The sequence below is a fragment of the Eubalaena glacialis genome, chromosome 18 (genome assembly GCF_028564815.1).
Source record: "Eubalaena glacialis isolate mEubGla1 chromosome 18, mEubGla1.1.hap2.+ XY, whole genome shotgun sequence".
Taxonomy (NCBI): domain Eukaryota; kingdom Metazoa; phylum Chordata; class Mammalia; order Artiodactyla; family Balaenidae; genus Eubalaena; species Eubalaena glacialis.
This window is the reverse complement of record NC_083733.1, coordinates 50609309-50626341: the sequence shown is the minus strand read 5'-3', so window position 1 is coordinate 50626341 and position 17033 is coordinate 50609309. Positions and strand designations below refer to the sequence as shown.

General features: G+C 36.6%; 1 protein-coding gene across 2 annotated transcripts in view; it reads right to left on the bottom strand.

Moving 5' to 3' along the window:
• DPY19L3 (dpy-19 like C-mannosyltransferase 3) overlaps positions 1 to 17033 on the bottom strand; it is a 75119-nt gene that overhangs the window by 35476 nt on the left and 22610 nt on the right. Inside the window, exons 5-8 of one of the 2 annotated variants that reach the window (XM_061173041.1) lie at positions 11432 to 11553; positions 10477 to 10622; positions 8884 to 9007; positions 8205 to 8339 (exon numbers count right to left, since the gene is read on the bottom strand). In XM_061173041.1, the coding sequence (XP_061029024.1) occupies positions 8205 to 8339; positions 8884 to 9007; positions 10477 to 10622; positions 11432 to 11553 (527 nt within the window). The remainder of the gene's footprint in view (positions 1 to 8204; positions 8340 to 8883; positions 9008 to 10476; positions 10623 to 11431; positions 11554 to 17033) is intronic. The other variant, XM_061173042.1, reaches the window with a different exon arrangement.

Below are 17033 nucleotides of genomic sequence, written 5' to 3'. Positions count from 1 at the left end.
AAAACTTCCCTAATATGGGAAAGGAAATAGTTAATCAAGTCCTGGAAGCACAGAGAGTCCCATACAGGATAAATCCAAGGAGAAACACGCCAAGACACATATTAATCAAACTATCAAAAATTAAATATAAAGAAAACATATTAAAAGCAGCAAGGGAAAAACAACAAATAACACACAAGGGAATCCCCATAAGGTTAACAGCTGATCTTTCAGCAGAAACTCTGCAAGCCAGAAGGGAGTGGCAGGATATACTTAAAGTGACGAAGTTCTCCTTCAACCAAGATTACTCTACCCAGCAAGGATCTCATTCAGATTTGATGGAGAAATTAAAACCTTTACAGACAAGCAAAAGCTGAGAGAGTTCAGCACCACCAAACCAGCTTTACAACAAATGCTAAAGGAACTTCTCTAGGCAAGAAACACAAGAGAAGGAAAACACCTACAATAACAAACCCAAAACATTTAAGAAAATGGGAATAGGAACATACATATCGATAATTACCTTAAATGTAAATGGATTAAATGCTCCCACCAAAAGACACAGACTGGCTGAATGGATACAAAAACAAGACCCGTATATATGCTGTCTACAAGAGACCCACTTCAGACCTAGGGACACATACAGACTGAAAGTGAGGGGATGGAAAAAGGTATTCCATACAAATGGAAATCAAAAGAAAGCTGGAGTAGCAATTCTCATATCAGACAAAATAGACTTTAAAATAAACACTATTACAAGAGACAAAGAAGGACACTATATAATGATCAAGGGATCGATCCAAGAAGAAGGTATACAATTGTAAATATTTATGCACCCAACATAGGAGCACCTCAATACATAAGGCAAATATTAATCCATAAAAGGGGAAATCAACAGTAACACAATCATAGTAGGGTACTTTAACACCCCACTTTCAAAAATGGACAGATCATCCAAAATGAAAATAAATAAGGAAACACAAGCTTTAAATGATACATTAAACAAGATGGACTTAATTGATACTTATAGGACATTCCACCCAAAAACAACAGAATACACATTTTTCTCAAGTGCTCATAGAACATTCTCCAGGATAGATCATATCTTGGGTCACACATCAAGCCTTGGTAAATTTAAGAAAATTGAAATCGTATCAAGTATCTTTTCCGACCACAATGCTATGAGACTAGATATCAATTACAGGAAAAGATCTGTAAAAAATACAAACACATGGAGGCTACACAATACACTACTTAATAACGAAGTGATCACTGAAGAAATCAAAGGGGAAATCAAAAAATACTAGAAACAAATGACAATGGAGACACGACGACCCAAAACCTATGGGATGCAGCAAAAGCAGTTCTAAGAGGGAAGTTTATAGCAATACAAGCCTACATCAAGAAACAGGAAACATCTTGAATAAACAACCTAACCTTGCACCTAAAGCAATTAGAGAAAGAAGAACACAAAAACCCCAAAGCTAGCAGAAGGAAAGAAATCATAAAGATCAGATCAGAAATAAATGAAAAAGAAATGAAGGAGACAATAGCAAAGACCAATAAAACTAAAAGCTGGTTCTTTGAGAAGATAAACAAAATTGATAAACCATGAGCCAGACTCATCAAGAGAAAAAGGGAGAAGACTCAAATCAATAGAATTAGAAATGAAAAAGGAGAAGTAACAACTGACACTGCAGAAATACGAACGATCATGAGAGATTACTACAAGCAACTCTATGCCAATAAAATGGACAACCTGGAAGAAATGGACAGCTTCTTAGAAATGCACAACCTGCCGAGAGTGAACCAGGAAGAAATAGAAAATATGAACAGACCGATCACAAGCACTGAAATTGAAACTGTGATTAAAAATCTTCCAACAAACCAAAGCCCAGGACCAGATGGCTTCACAGGCGAATTCTATCAAACATTTAGAGAAGAGCTAACACCTATCCTTCTCAAACTCTTCCAAAATATTGCAGAGGGAGGAACACTCCCCAACTCATTCTACGAGGCCACCATCACCCTGATACCAAAACCAGACAAAGATGTCACAAAGAAAGAAAACTACAGGCCAATATCACTGATAAACATAGATGCAAAAATCCTCAACAAAATACTAGCAAACAGAATCCAACAGCACATTAAAAGGATCATACACCATGATCAAGTGGGGTTTATCCCAGGGATGCAAGGATTCTTCAATATACGCAAATCAATCAACGAGATATACCATATTAACAAATTGAAGGAGAAAAACCATATGATCATCTCAATAGATGCAGAGAAAGCTTTTGACAAAATTCAACACCCATTTATGATAAAAGCCCTCCAGAAAGTAGGCATAGAGGGAACTTTCTTCAACATAATAAAGGCCATATATGACAAACCCACAGCCAACATTGTCCTCAATGGTGAAAACCTGAAACCATTTCCACTAAGATCAGGAACAAGACAAGGTTGCCCACTCTCACCACTATTATTCAACATAGTTTTGGAAGTGTTAGCCACAGCAATCAGAGAAGAAAAAGAAATAAAAGGAATCCAAATCGGAAAAGAAGTAGTAAAGCTGTCACTGTTTGCAGATGACATGATACTATACATACAGAATCCTAAAGACGCTACCAGAAAACTACTAGAGCTAATCAATGAATTTGGTAAAGTAGCAGGATACAAAATTAATGCACAGAAATCTCTTGCATTCCTATACACTAATGATGAAAAATCTGAAAGTGAAATTAAGGAAACACTCCTGTTTACCATTGCAACAAAAAGAATAAAATATCTAGGAATAAACCTACATAAGGAGACAAAAGACCTGTATGCAGAAAATTATAAGACACTGATGAAAGAAATTAAAGATGACACAAATAGATGGAGAGATATACCATGTTCTTGGATTGGAAGAATCAACATTGTGAAAATGACTCTACTACCCAAAGCAATCTACAGATTCAATGCAATCCCTATCAAACTACCACTGGCATTTTTTACGGAACTAGAACAAAAAATTTCACAATATGTATGGAAACGCAAAAGACCCCGAATAGCCAAAGCAATCTTGAGAACGAAAAATGGAGCTGGAGGAATCAGGCTTCCTGACTTCAGACTATATTACAAAGCTACAGTAATCAAGACAGTTTGGTACTGGCACCAAAACAGAAATATAGATCAATGGAACAGGATAGAAAGCCCAGAGATAAACCCACGCACATATGGTCACCTTATCTTTGATAAAGGAGGCAAGCATATACAGTGGAGAAAAGACAGCCTCTTCAATAAGTGGTGCTGGGAAAACTGGACAGGTACATGTAAAAGTATGAAATTAGAACACTCCCTGACACCATACACAAAAATAAACTCAAAATGGATTAAAGACCTAAGTGTAAGGCCAGACACTATCAAACTCTTAGAGGAAAACAAAGGCAGAACACTCTATGACATAAATCACAGCAAGATCCTTTTTGACCCAACTCCTAGAGAAATGGAAATAAAAACACAAACAAACAAATGGGACCTAATGAAACTTAAAAGCTTTTGCACAGCAAAGGAAACCATAAACAAGACCAAAAGACAACCCTCAGAATGGGAGAAAATATTTGCAAATGAAGCAACTGACAAAGGATTAATCTCCAAGATTTACAAGCAGCTCATGCAGCTCAATAACAAAAAAACAAACAACCCAATCCAAAAATGGGCAGAAGACCTAAATAGACATTTCTCCAAAGAAGATATACAGATTGCCAACAGACACATGAAAGAATGCTCAACATCATTAATCATTAGAGAAATGCAAATCAAAACTACAATGAGGTATCATCTCACACCGTTCAGAATGGCCATCATCAAAAAATCTAGAAACAATAAATGCTGGAGAGGGTGTGGAGAAAAGGGAACCCTCTTGCACTGTTGGTGGGAATGTAAATTGATACAGCCACTATGGAGAACAGTATGGAGGTTCCTTAAAAAACTAAAAATAGAACTACCATACGACACAGCAATCCCACTACTGGGCATATACTCTGAGAAAACCATAATTCAAAAAGAGTCATGTACCACAATGTTCATTGCAGCTCTATTTACAATAGCCAGGACATGGAAGCAACCTAAGTGTCCATCATCGGATGAATGGATAAAGAAGATGTGGCACATATATACAATGGAATATTACTCAGCCATAAAAAGAAACGAAATGGAGGTATTTGTAGTGAGGTGGATGGAGTTAGAGTCTGTCATACAGAGTGAAGTAAGTCAGAAAGAGAAAAACAAATACAGTATGCTAACACATATATATGGAATCTAAGGAAAAAAAAAAAAAGGTCATGAAGAACCTAGTGGCAAGACGGGAATAAAGACACAGACCTACTAGAGAATGGACTTGAGGATATGGGGAGGGGGAAGGGTAAGATGTGACAGGGTGAGAGAGTGGCATGGACATATATACACTACCAAATGTAAAATAGATAGCTAGTGGGAAGCAGCCGCATAGCACAGGGAGATCAGCTCGGTGCTTTGTGACCACCTAGAGGGGTGGGATAGGGAGGGTGGGAGGGAGGGAGACGCAAGAGGGAAGAGATATGGGATCATATGTATATGTATAACTGATTCACGTTGTTATAAAGCAGAAACTAACACACCATTGTAAAGCAATTATACTCCAATAAAGATGTTAAAAAAAAAAAAAAGAGATTTTCCTGGTTCTTAGTTTAACAAATGATCTTCAATTGTATTGTATTATGTTATGGAACTCTGAATCTTATGTAAATCTTCTGCGTCAGCAGACCTCCTCTGACACCATGCCAGCGTCATGCCACTGAGGAAAGAAGGACACTGCCTCATTATTTCCAGATGGGTTTGGATGTCCAGGGTGACCTGGACATTTGACCTCCACTGACTTTTGTGGGGCAGGAGAAAGGGGTGTCTCATTACTGCTGGGTGAAGATGAAAGTTTAGGCTCTCTGCTGACACCATACCGGTAGGGATGGGGAGGGTTGTCTCATTACCAATAGGTTGAAGTTGAAGGTTCTCCACATGGCATTCATGCTTCACCCTTTCTGGTTCTTTTGGCTTTTCTTGGGGCTTTTTTGGTTTGAGTCCATTGGTTTCTCCTGATTGCTGACTTTTTCAGTACCTCGTCTGAGATATATGCAGCAAAAAGAAAACCCAGTGAACTCACTGCCATGTTCTTCCTCTGGTCTCGAGGTCTCTAGGTGTAGTCTACTTTCTTTTCTCCACCTCTCAAAATCTTCTTATATTTGTTTTTTACATATTGTCTAGGGCTTTTAATTGTACTTAGTGGGAAGAATAAGGAGAAGTGCGTTTACTTCATTTTGTCTGTAACCATACGGAGTACTTTAAAATTGCCTCTTAGGCATTGATCACTAATGTGTCTTGTTTTCACAATGGGTAGTCTCCACATTCTTAGTCTTTAATGGAACAGAATTATATGCTTAGTAATAACATTTGCTGTTCTGTTTTATATTTTAAAACCCTGTACACATTTCTCACTGAAAACTTGATCTTTTGATGGTAAGAGATTTTCCATCATCCATGAAAAGAAGATGACGTGTACTGAAAAAGATATTGCTTCTTGGCACCACATCAGGCTCTGAATTTGTATTACTTTTTTCTATATCAATTATTCTGACTCTTTCCCATTCAATATGATTAGAGATCAGTGATTCCAATTAATGAAGATACTAAGGCTCCAAGAAGTTATATCACTTGGACAAAGTTTAAAGAGCTAGTTATTTTCAGAGTTGGTAGTAGCAACTTGGTATTATAACCCAGGATCCTTTCATTATAATACTGTTCCTCCTTTAATTCTGATAGTTATAACTACTTCTAACGCCAACAGAGTTTCAAATATAAAAGTTCAACGAAGCTTAGAACTGAATATGAAATAAATTAGCTGTATTATTCTTTAGTTTTGTGTGTGTGCCAAAATAGTACCTTTTATTCTGTTTTCCAATTTTTAAAAAAAGAAAAAGAAATAGATGTTCATTACAGAAACATTCAAGAGATCTAAAGAACAAAAAGAAAATAAGAGCATCAATCACATAGCTGACTGCTAATGCTTTAATGCATATATTTCTGGAAACTTTCCTCTCTCTATACATATGTTTTATTTTTAAAAAAGGGAGAAGGAAAACTAATGGTTATATATAACTAACACTGTGTTACATAGTTAAGATGTGTTTATTTAACAATACCCTATTGCTATTGACTTAGGTCATTTCCAGACTTTTCTTATTACAGTCCAGCTAAAATGAACATGTTTGATTATTTCCTTAGGATAAATTTCAAGAGGTCAAAATTTGGTGAAAAGACAAACATGTTTTCTTAGGCTTTTGATACCTACTGTGAAAATACACTACAGAAAAATTATACACTACGGAAAAAATTTATATATATATTTCCAAAATGGCTCAATATTACTTATTTATTTTTATTTATTTCTTCTTCCATTTATTAATTAATTAATTTTTTTATGTTAAAATGTACAATGTTCTTTTGAACACACTTGTTAGAAAGGGGGGAAAAGTGATATCACATATGAAGAGACCAACTGGCCTAAGAGTGTATGACAAGAAGAAATACAAAGGTATCTAGGCACCTCTTCCCCTTAGCTTGCAAGTCTCCATGAACAAAGCATAAAGAGTTTACAAAACAGGAAAGCAAATATAAACAGACAGCAACAGACTCAGCTTCATTTGTACATGCAGCTTTTAGAGGCATGTGGGCTCTATTATCATTATCTAATACCATATATATATACACACACATACATATATTATACACCCACACACATATATACACATTTTAACTTTGGCTTATCCACCTGTTTTCTTTTTTTGATTAAAAATATTTTTAATTTTTTAATTTTTATTTTATATTGGAGTATAGTTGATTAATGATGTGTTAGTTACAGGTGTACAGAAAAGTGAGTCAGTTATACCCATAGAAGTATCCATTCTTTTTCACATTCTTTTCCCATTTATCCACCTGCTTTCTTTACTGTATTTTACCTTCATATCTTCCCCTCTCCCACTCCATCCAAATTCTAGTCTCCTCATTTTTGGTCCCCCTCTAGCATCTCATTTCTGTGAAACCTTTCTAGCCGAGAAAGAAGTCTCCTCTTCTAGACTTCTGGCACTTACTGTTACTACAAATTGACATCTATGGATATACAGACATCCCTCTAATTGTATAGACATCTTTATTTCCCAAGCTAGATGGAAAACTCCCTGTGGATGGGACAACGTCTTATACAGGTTAGAATTTTCTGTAGTGCCTATCCTATTATAATGACTCAGTAGATAGATAATATATATGTGTTGGTTGCCTTTAATGTTTCCTAATTCAGATTCAGCCAGTTTCCAAAGATTGTTGCATCTCTTTTGACATGGAATATGTGAGTACAACTCTTCTCTATTAGATTATATTGCTGCCTTAGATCTGGAGATAATATTTTATTATACTTGGAAAATATTTAAGTTACTGTTACTTTGGAATAGTAACTATGAGCAACTTAAAAACATATATAACCCATTAAAACATATTTCTGCACATGACAAAAACCATGCAGTTAAATGACAGCAGCACACACTGGGAGACAAACAATGGTTTCCTTTATAATTTCCTTATTTCATATGTGACCTCTGACCAATCAATAGGGATTCACATCCCGTATTGGTAAATGTTACTATGAAAATTTTATAAAGTACCACAGAAAAGTTGTTATACACCCATTGATTTCCTTGGGGAAAAAAAGGTGGGACGATACACAGTAATACATTTTAAAATAGCTATCTTGTATTTTAAAATTTAAGTCAACTCTATAAAGGACAACTGATTTAGACATTTGTGCTCCAAATAAATCCGTCCTTTTTTTAAGGCCACACCACATGTGGGATCTTTGTTCCCCGACCAGGGATCGAACCTGTGTCCCCTGCAGTGCAAGTGCGGAGTCTTAACCACTGGCCTGCCAGGGAAGTCCCGAAATAAATCCATCTTTTAATGTAAAATAAGCAGAATAAAAATAAAGATTGTCAAACTAGGCTGCATAAATTACTCAGCTTCAACTGACTACAGCATATTTACATTATAGCTAAGAAGCAGCTTCAACTTTATCATTAAGCATGTGCATATTTTGAGCTCATTCTATCATGTAATACATTAAACAACAACCATCTCAACTGAGAAAAGAGAGCAAACCTTACCTTCACTGCTGGCAGCATGTCCAAGGAGTCCAGTATGAACAGCACTAATGCTTGCATCAGCATCATAAATTGATTAAATTGCCATGTTAGACTAAAGAGAAAAGTTGATACGAAAATGGCAAGAAGTGTCAGCCTCTGTAAAAAGAAAATCTTTGTATAATTTACATGTCTCTAGTAATAAAAAGCCTCTCAGACAAGTGTTCTCAAGAGCAGCCAATATCTCTATAAACCAAACAGAAAAACTATGAACTGTTGCTCTGAAAACTCTTGCATTTGTTATTTAAGTTCTAAATATCCTAAAGTGACACTTTGCATATAAATATTCACATATGGTATGTGTACTCCATATTATCATGGAGGCAATAGTGCACCAAATCACATCTCAAGAGCAATGGCTTAAAAATTCTGACAGTTTTGCAGAAATTTTGTGTGGGTTTGCCACAACTGTTTAAGGGCAGATAATGCAGAGTACATTTTTAACATCAAAAATGAAAACATTTTCTTTGCAAAGGAGGAACAGGTTTAGAAAAAGAAAACTTAATTTAACTCAAGTTAAAAAATTGGTCATGGAATAAGAACTATTAACATGCACCTGGACACTATGAACATCACATTTTCTGAAGCTTCTAAGATAAAACTGGAGAACTAAAAATATATACAAAGTATCATAAAAACTTACTTGAGAAAGGGGCTGTAAGTTTGGTCTCAGGAAATATGTAATTGCTGCTATCTGAATTGCAAAGAATGGCAGCGCCCAATTCTCTCTCAGTGGGATGGTAAACTCAACCCTTGTGGTATCTATTCTGCACAAGGAAAACACAAAGGGCCAAAGTAGTAATTTTTACTATCATTACCTCAAAGATTTCCTAAAGTGAAAGACATATTACGTTAAGTATATTTAGATTTTGGTTCTTGGTTCTCAATAATTTGCCCTTATCATCATCATCATCATCCCTGCAACATAAAACTGGCATTGAGAAAATTTAACTAACCTGTCCACAGGTATGCAGTGGTAGAACTGGGGTAGAATTGGTAGTGCTTTATACTTGAGTCTTAATTTTGTCATTGATTAATAACTTTTAAAAGCTCCTGGACTCCCCTAGAATGTGAACCCCCAGAGGGCAAGTGTAGTTTTCAACTTTGTACACCTAGTACCAAGAACGATCCCTACACATACTAGGAATCCAATAAATGTCTTTATTTACTTTTAATAGAAACAATAAATTTGACTTTATTCTTTTTTTAAAATTTATTTTTTGTTGAAGTATAGTTGAATTACAGACTTTCATTTACTCTTAGCAGAAATAATATGTTAGATTAAAGTGTTAAGAGGCAGCATAACACAGTGGTCTCACACTCTGCATTTGAATTCTGACCAAGACTTAGCTCCACGTGTGCACGTGTGTGTGGGTGTGTGTATGCCTTTATCTATATATAGATATATATGCCTATATAAATATTCTCATATATATATATATATACACACATGCACACATAACTTAACCTTTTTATATATTTATACATATAATGTATATGTACAAAACTTAACCTTTTAAGCTTCAATTACCTCACTTCTAAAATAGTAATAATAATAGTACCCACTCTACAGGGTTGTTAAAATAATACATATAAAGTATGATGTAAAGTGCTTGGCATATAGTAAGCACAGAATAAGGTTATAATAAAAAGTAATTTGTTGAGGATTACAACATAAAATCAACATCAGAATTCATGTTCAAGTTTTAAGACCGCTACTGAATATTGGTGTTGCTTTTAATAGGTCAGGCAATAATTTGATATATCTCGAATATGTTTTTTAAAAATGCTATTTCATAATGCTCCAGGATTTGGAAATTAATAGATATTAATTAAATAATGTAAGAACTTCCTTACATTTGTACAGTGCTTTATACTTTGCTAATTATGAGCTGCATACAATCTTATTGAGGTTGATAATAAAGATATTAATAAACCTTTTAAGAGATGAGATTTGTGGCTGGAGAAATACTGATCACACAGCAAGCTGGTAACTGAATTGGGATTATTATAGATGATTCTCTTGACTTACAATTCAATGTTTTGTTCCTCAGCTGTAGATATACATAAGTAGGACTTCCTACCTTACTAAATAAGAAAAACTCCACTAGGTAACCCAAAGAGAAAATACTCCACACAAAATGTGGCAGAACAACCTTCTTTAAACTGGAAATGAAGTAACTTCATTTTACCTTATACCTTAGAAAGGGAGAAGGGAATACTGATTTCAACTCACCTATTTGTGACATACCAGAAAGCTGCTAAGAGTCCTGATAGCCACGTACCACTCAGGAGCCAGCTGGTTATGTAAAGAGCTGTGACATAAATTGCTTGGAGTCCAAATAAGGTGTAAATATAAAAATAAACTGGCTCTATATATTTCTGTAAGGGAATGATAAAAAAAGTCTGTTAAAGAAGCCCTACTCCTTCTCATTGCCATTTACAAAATATGACAGTGGAAATTTAATATTCAGAAGCTTGGTATTAATTCCAAGAAATAAGCGTACATCACTCCTTCCTGTGCTAGCAGCCTTTCTTCTCAATACAAAAGCAGAAAAGGAAGTCCCTGAGGATTCTGTCTTCATTCTTTTTTTTTTTTAAGTATTTATTTATTTATTTGGCTGCACTGGGTCTTAGTTGCGGCACATGGGCTCTTTAGCTGTGGCAAGCAGGATTTTTAGCTGCGGTATGCAGGCTCTTAGTTGCGGCATGTGGGATCTAGTACCCTGACCAGGGATCAAACCCAGGCCCCCTGCATTGGGAGCACAGAGTCTTCACCACTGGACCACCAGGGAAGTCCCTAGTTTCATTCTTTAGACGAGTTTTACACCTAACTTCATCCAGTATTACCTTATTCACATGAGAAGTGGTCACTGTGATTTGCTAACTTTCCAGGTTGTTGTTTTTTTATTTCAAAGATAAATGAGGAGTGATCACATGTTTCCAAATGAAAATATTTATCAGCTTCTAGACTGCATACTTATAAGCCTGGAAGCATCAATATGTAAAAATATCTTATAAAATATAAATAAAAAGCAAAATTCACAATAGGTATAGAGAAAATTAGGATACTACTGTTTTTATACCAAGCCAGTTGAAGATCAGAAAAACATATGAGAAACATTCAACCTAAAATGTCAGACTTTGACTTTCATCTAATATTAAATTCAATGTCACAGAACACAACATACCTGTATGGGTAGAACTCTATATAAAATACTGAGAAAAACCTCTTGGTAAATATTCATTCGTTGAAGGAGGTTAATTGTCCTCATAGATTCGGTTTTGTTATCATATATTAAGCCACGAAAACCTAAGATTGATATTTGAAAATTCAGTAAAAGATAATTATAATTAAATTATTCATTCAAAACTATTCATAGATTCTTTAGTATATGCCAGAGAATGTGCTAGGTGTTGGGGATATAATAGTCCTATCCATGAAAAGCATACCATATATTAGATGGACATTATTTAAATGTTTACACAAACATAGGTAAATTATAACTTCTGTGATGTAATAGAAGAACCGTACGATTCTTCTACAGAAATCTGGGCAAGAGGATTTTATATTTCCCTGCTCTGCCTTCCTGCCATGAGACCTGTAGTACCTCCTTTGGGAGAGTATATGAAGCCTCCCTCCCACCCCCAGGGATGGGTTTGGCCATTTGACTTGCTCTGACCAATGGCAGGTGAGTGGATGTGACACAGGTCACATCTGAGCAGAATCTTTAAGAGACAATGCATGCTTCCACCAGCAATCTTGCTCTTTCCCTCTGCAGTGATAACAGTATGTTCCACATAGGGGCTGGATAATGAGAGTGAGAAATAAATCTGTTGTTATAGAATTCCACTGTTATATCGAGGTCATTTGCTACCGTAACCAAGCCAACTAATTAACAGAAGGTATGAACAGTTCACAGAAGAAAACATGCACACAGTCCTTACACATCGGAAAAGATGCTCAACCTCACTCCTACTAGAATTGCAAATTAAAACTACACTAAGATATCATTTCTCACCTAGCAGCTTGGAAAAAATCAAGAAGTTTGACAATATACTCTGTTAGTGAGGCTGTAAGCCTCTTTCATACACTGTAGTTGGGAATGCAAAATGGTATAATCCCTATGGAAGAGAATTTGGCAACACCTAGCAAAATTACATGTGCATTTACTCTTTGATCCAGGAAGCCCGCGTCTAGGAATAGATTCCAAAGACAGACTGGCAAAAAGACAAAATGACATAGGTACAAGGTTATTCCTGCAGTGCCATCTGTAAAAGCAAAAGATCAGAAACAATGCCAAAGTCCATCAACAGGAGGTGTTTTGGACTGAAATGTGTCCCCCCAGATTCCTATGTTGAAGCCCTAACCCCAGTGTTTCTGTATTTGGATAGGGTCTACAAGGAGGTAAAAAGGTTAAGTGAGGTCATAGGGTGGGGCCTTAATCTGATAAGACTGGTGTCCTTATAAGAAGAGGAACCAACAAGAGAGGGCTCTCTCCCTCCCTCTATGCACACACATAGCGGAAAGGCCTTGTAAGGACATGGCAAGAAGGTGGCCATCTACAAGCCAGAAAGAGGCTTCACCAGAAACCAACCCCGACAGTACCTTGATCGTAGACTTCTGGCCTCCAGAACTGAAAGAAAATAAATTTGTACTGTTTAAGCCACCCAGTCTGTGTTATTTTGTTATGGCAGTCCTACTAGACTAATACAGGAGTGTTATGGACTGAGACTTTATATGCCCCCCTATGTTGAAGCCCTAAGGCCCCCCCCCCCCCCGCAATGTGATGGTGTTGAAGATGAGCCTTTGGGAGGTAATTAGGTAGGGACAAAGGTTATAAGAGGGGGACCCTCATAATGGGATTAGTGCTCTTATCAGAAGAGACACTGGAGAGCTTGCTCTCTGTCTCTGTCTTCCATGTGAGGATGCAAAGAGAGGTGGCCAGCAACAAGCCAAGAGAGTCCTCACCAGAACCCAACTGTGCTGGTACTCTGATCTTAGACTTCCAGCCTTCGGAACTGTGAGAAAATAAATTTCTGCTTTTTTAAGCCACCCAGTCAATGTTAGTTTGTTATGGCAGCCCGAGCAGACAAAGACAAGAAGGCTACTTGAATAAAGTTATGGTTACCCACACCAAGGAGTACTATGCAACTGCAAGAAAATAAGTAAGTAAATAAACAAGGAATATCATGATACTCTACTATAGAGTGATCAAGATTTCAGTCAAGTGAAAAAAGCAAAATAGAGGACAGTGTATACAGTAAGCAGGGGTTTTTCTGTAACAAAAGGGAAAATATGAATATATAAAGTATTTGCTTATATTGAAAATACTAACTGTAGAAGAATAAACCAAAACCTAATACAAATAGTTACCTAAAGAGTGAGGAAAGAAACAGGGTAGAGGTGACAGGGATGGAGATGGACTTCCCTGAATGCTCCCTGTTTTATAGTTTTGACTTTGGAACCATGTAAACATTTTTTTAATAAGTATAAAAAATATATAAAATTTTTTAACAAAGCAATCACTGAAAACCAAAAGCAAGATAAAACAAAGAAACCTACTGAGTTGGTAGCTTGGTCACATAAAAAGAACTCTTTCCAGTGTTCTTGGGAATAGAGGAATGTGACTGTAAATTCCTAGTAGGCTACATCCTAAGGACAAAAAGAATTACAAAGACAGCTTGAACTGTTTTCAGGCAATCATACTGTTAGTAGCAATATTATCACTGCCACACTGAAAGTATTATACATAGCAGCATAAAACAAATAAGTGATAACGTCATAGAAGCCAAATTTTTCAACTTAAAGAAAAAAAGATACAAATATAAAGTCAAAAAAGTAAAAACCTTGTTATCCTAATTTTGAACTAAAAATAGCTATATTCATATTTTCTTTTAGGAAAAAAAATCACATTTCCTACTTTGCTCACTAAAGGTCTGGAAACAAGGACCAAACTAGTAGCAATAAGTGCCTCTAGTACCCAGATTGTGGTCTCTCAATAGCCACTAAAGAGAACTGGGGCTCCTTGGAGAAACAGCTGATTCTAGGTCACGGGTAGGAAATGTACAAAATGGGCTTGAAACATCTTGTCATGCCAAAGGAGTTTTCAAAGCCTACTGGAGTCATGTCAAAAAGACAGCAGTTGGTGGTTAAGAATCCACCTGCGAAGGCAGAGGACAAGGGTTCAAGCCCTGGTCCGGGAAGATCCCACATGCCGCAGAGCAACTAAGCCCATGTGCCACAACTACTGAGCCTGCGCTCTAGAGCCCACGAGCCACAACTACTGAGCCTGTGTGCCACAACTACTGAAGCCTGCATGCCTAGAACCTGTGTTCCGCAACGAGACAAGCCACCGCAATGAGAAGCCTGTGCACCACAATGAAGAGTAGCCCCGGCTCGCCGCAACTAGAGAAAGCCCGCACAGCAACGAAAACCCAATGCAGCCAAAAATAAAAATTAAAAAAAAAAAGACAGCAGCTGATTTGAAGGGCATCCCACTGGCCAAAGACTGGACAACTTGTTATAAGAAGAATAATGCAAAAGATTGAAACACATGAAATATGTTAGAAATCCATGTGTTTATGATAATATTTAAAAAGCAAACCTTTAGGGGATGCTAGAGAGGTAACTCATTCTAAAACGAAGGGAAAGGATCAATACTTATCCCACCTTTCCTTTAGGAACTGACATTCTGGGTTGCCAAATAGTTGATGAGAAAACGTTTTTATTTAGAGAGGAAGTCCATCTAATAATGATGGAAGGAATTACAGAATCAGAATATCACCATGCTATAGTCCTTATGCAATGAACAGATTTAAGTAATGATCATCAATGGTGATAAACCTAGGTGAAAGGCTAACTAAGAACTTAATAATGGATGGCCCAGTCTAAACTCCAAAAGAATGAGCTGCACATTATGTACCCCCTGATGTGGAAGTGTACAACACCATCTAGGAAGTATTCTTGCCAAAAAGCAGAACCTAAATCTGAGCAAGCCTCTAGATCTAACTGCCAATTAAGAGGAAATTCAGACAACAGAAAAACACTGAATGGCACCATTGGGGCTCCACCAAAATCCAGAAAGTAGAAAACTCTCAGACAAAGCAATCAGTGTTTTCAGAAAAAAAGATGGTGAGAAATCTATAGCTTAAAAGAAACAAAGACATAGCGAAAGACTGCAATGTATGAGCTTTATATGGATTTCAAAAACTACATTAAAAATCTGTAAGACAAGAGGAAAATGAGAAAATTGAGTAGATATTTGATATTAAGTAATTTTTTGAATTGTGATAATGACAACTTGGTTATGTTTATAAAAGGGAGTTGCCATTCTTTAGAAAAATATACTGATATATTTACAGATGAAGCAATATGATGTCTTGGAGTTACTCCAAAATTATCCAGGTTGAGGATGGGGGTAGAGACGAAACAAGATTGGTCATAAACTGGTAACCACTGTAGTTGAGTGATACTTGAGTGCAAATCCATTAGAGGATTCTCTCTACCTTTTTATATGTTTGAAAGTTTCTAAAAGAATAATCTTAACAAATAACTTAAATGAATTGAAACAGGTCAACCACTGAGTTCATAGTGATACTTAGAAAGAAAATACTCATTATTCACCTTTAGAGCAGTTTTTCAACTTCAACACTACCAGTATTTTGACATTTTGGCCCCGATAATTCTTTGTTGGGGGGACTGTCCTGAGCACTGCAGGATGTTTAGCAGCATCTCTGCCCTCTACTCACTAAATTCCAGTAGCACACTCACCCTCTCCCCGCTAAAGTGTAACAATCAAAACCATCTCTGGACATTCCAGATGTCCCCCAGGGACACAACTGCCCTTCAATAAGAACCCCTGCTTTGGGGAATGCTAGAGAAGCAACTCATAATTTTGAGAACTTGTAAGTACAGCTGATTCTCATTACTCACCGCAGTTATGTTCTATAAAATTGCAATGAAAACTGTATTAGCAATACTGAATGAGTAGGAAATACAGGGTTACTTTCCTACAAGCTTCTGGTCATGCATTTTCATCAACTGATCAACACATGACCTTGATTTTTATGTGTTTTTGTCTAAAGACACCTTTAGTATATATTGTTGATTCATTAACATTTAACTCATGGCCGACAGCACTCTAACGCACACCTGAACAAAGCTTATCAAACACGGTATTTTCTCTGCATGCCTTCACCACAGCCTTCTCGCACTTAGGAAAACTAGACAGCACTGCAGCACTATGCTTGGGGGCCACTTTAAACAGGAAAATCACCAACGAAAACCACAAAAATGCAAAAAAAACATGGCACTAAACAGACTGTGAAAAGGACTCTGTAGTCTGAGAGCTGAAACACGAAAGCACTGCATCACCTTATTTGACCTCAGCTGGGAACGCACACATCAAGCAACTAAAAATTTTCACTGCTGTGCACATGCCTGTGAATGACTGTGAAAGCACCAGGACTATTGATTCTGGGGTTACAAATAAGTTTCAGAGAGTAGGTGAATTTGCAAATATAGAATCCATGAATAATGAGGATCAACTGTATGGGGGAAAAATCAACACTTATCCTGCCTTTTTTGATAAACTGTAGCTCAGGGTAATCAAATAGCTGATGAGAAAAAGGTTTTCTATCTAACAGAGTTCCAGCTAATAAATGCAGGAGGAATGAGAGTCACTTCTGTAACTCTATTGAAATAATGGACAGAGGCAATAGTCATCAATGGCTACTAAAACCATTAAGTGCAAGGCTGGTGGGTAATTCACCTTATTATGTGTGAATGCA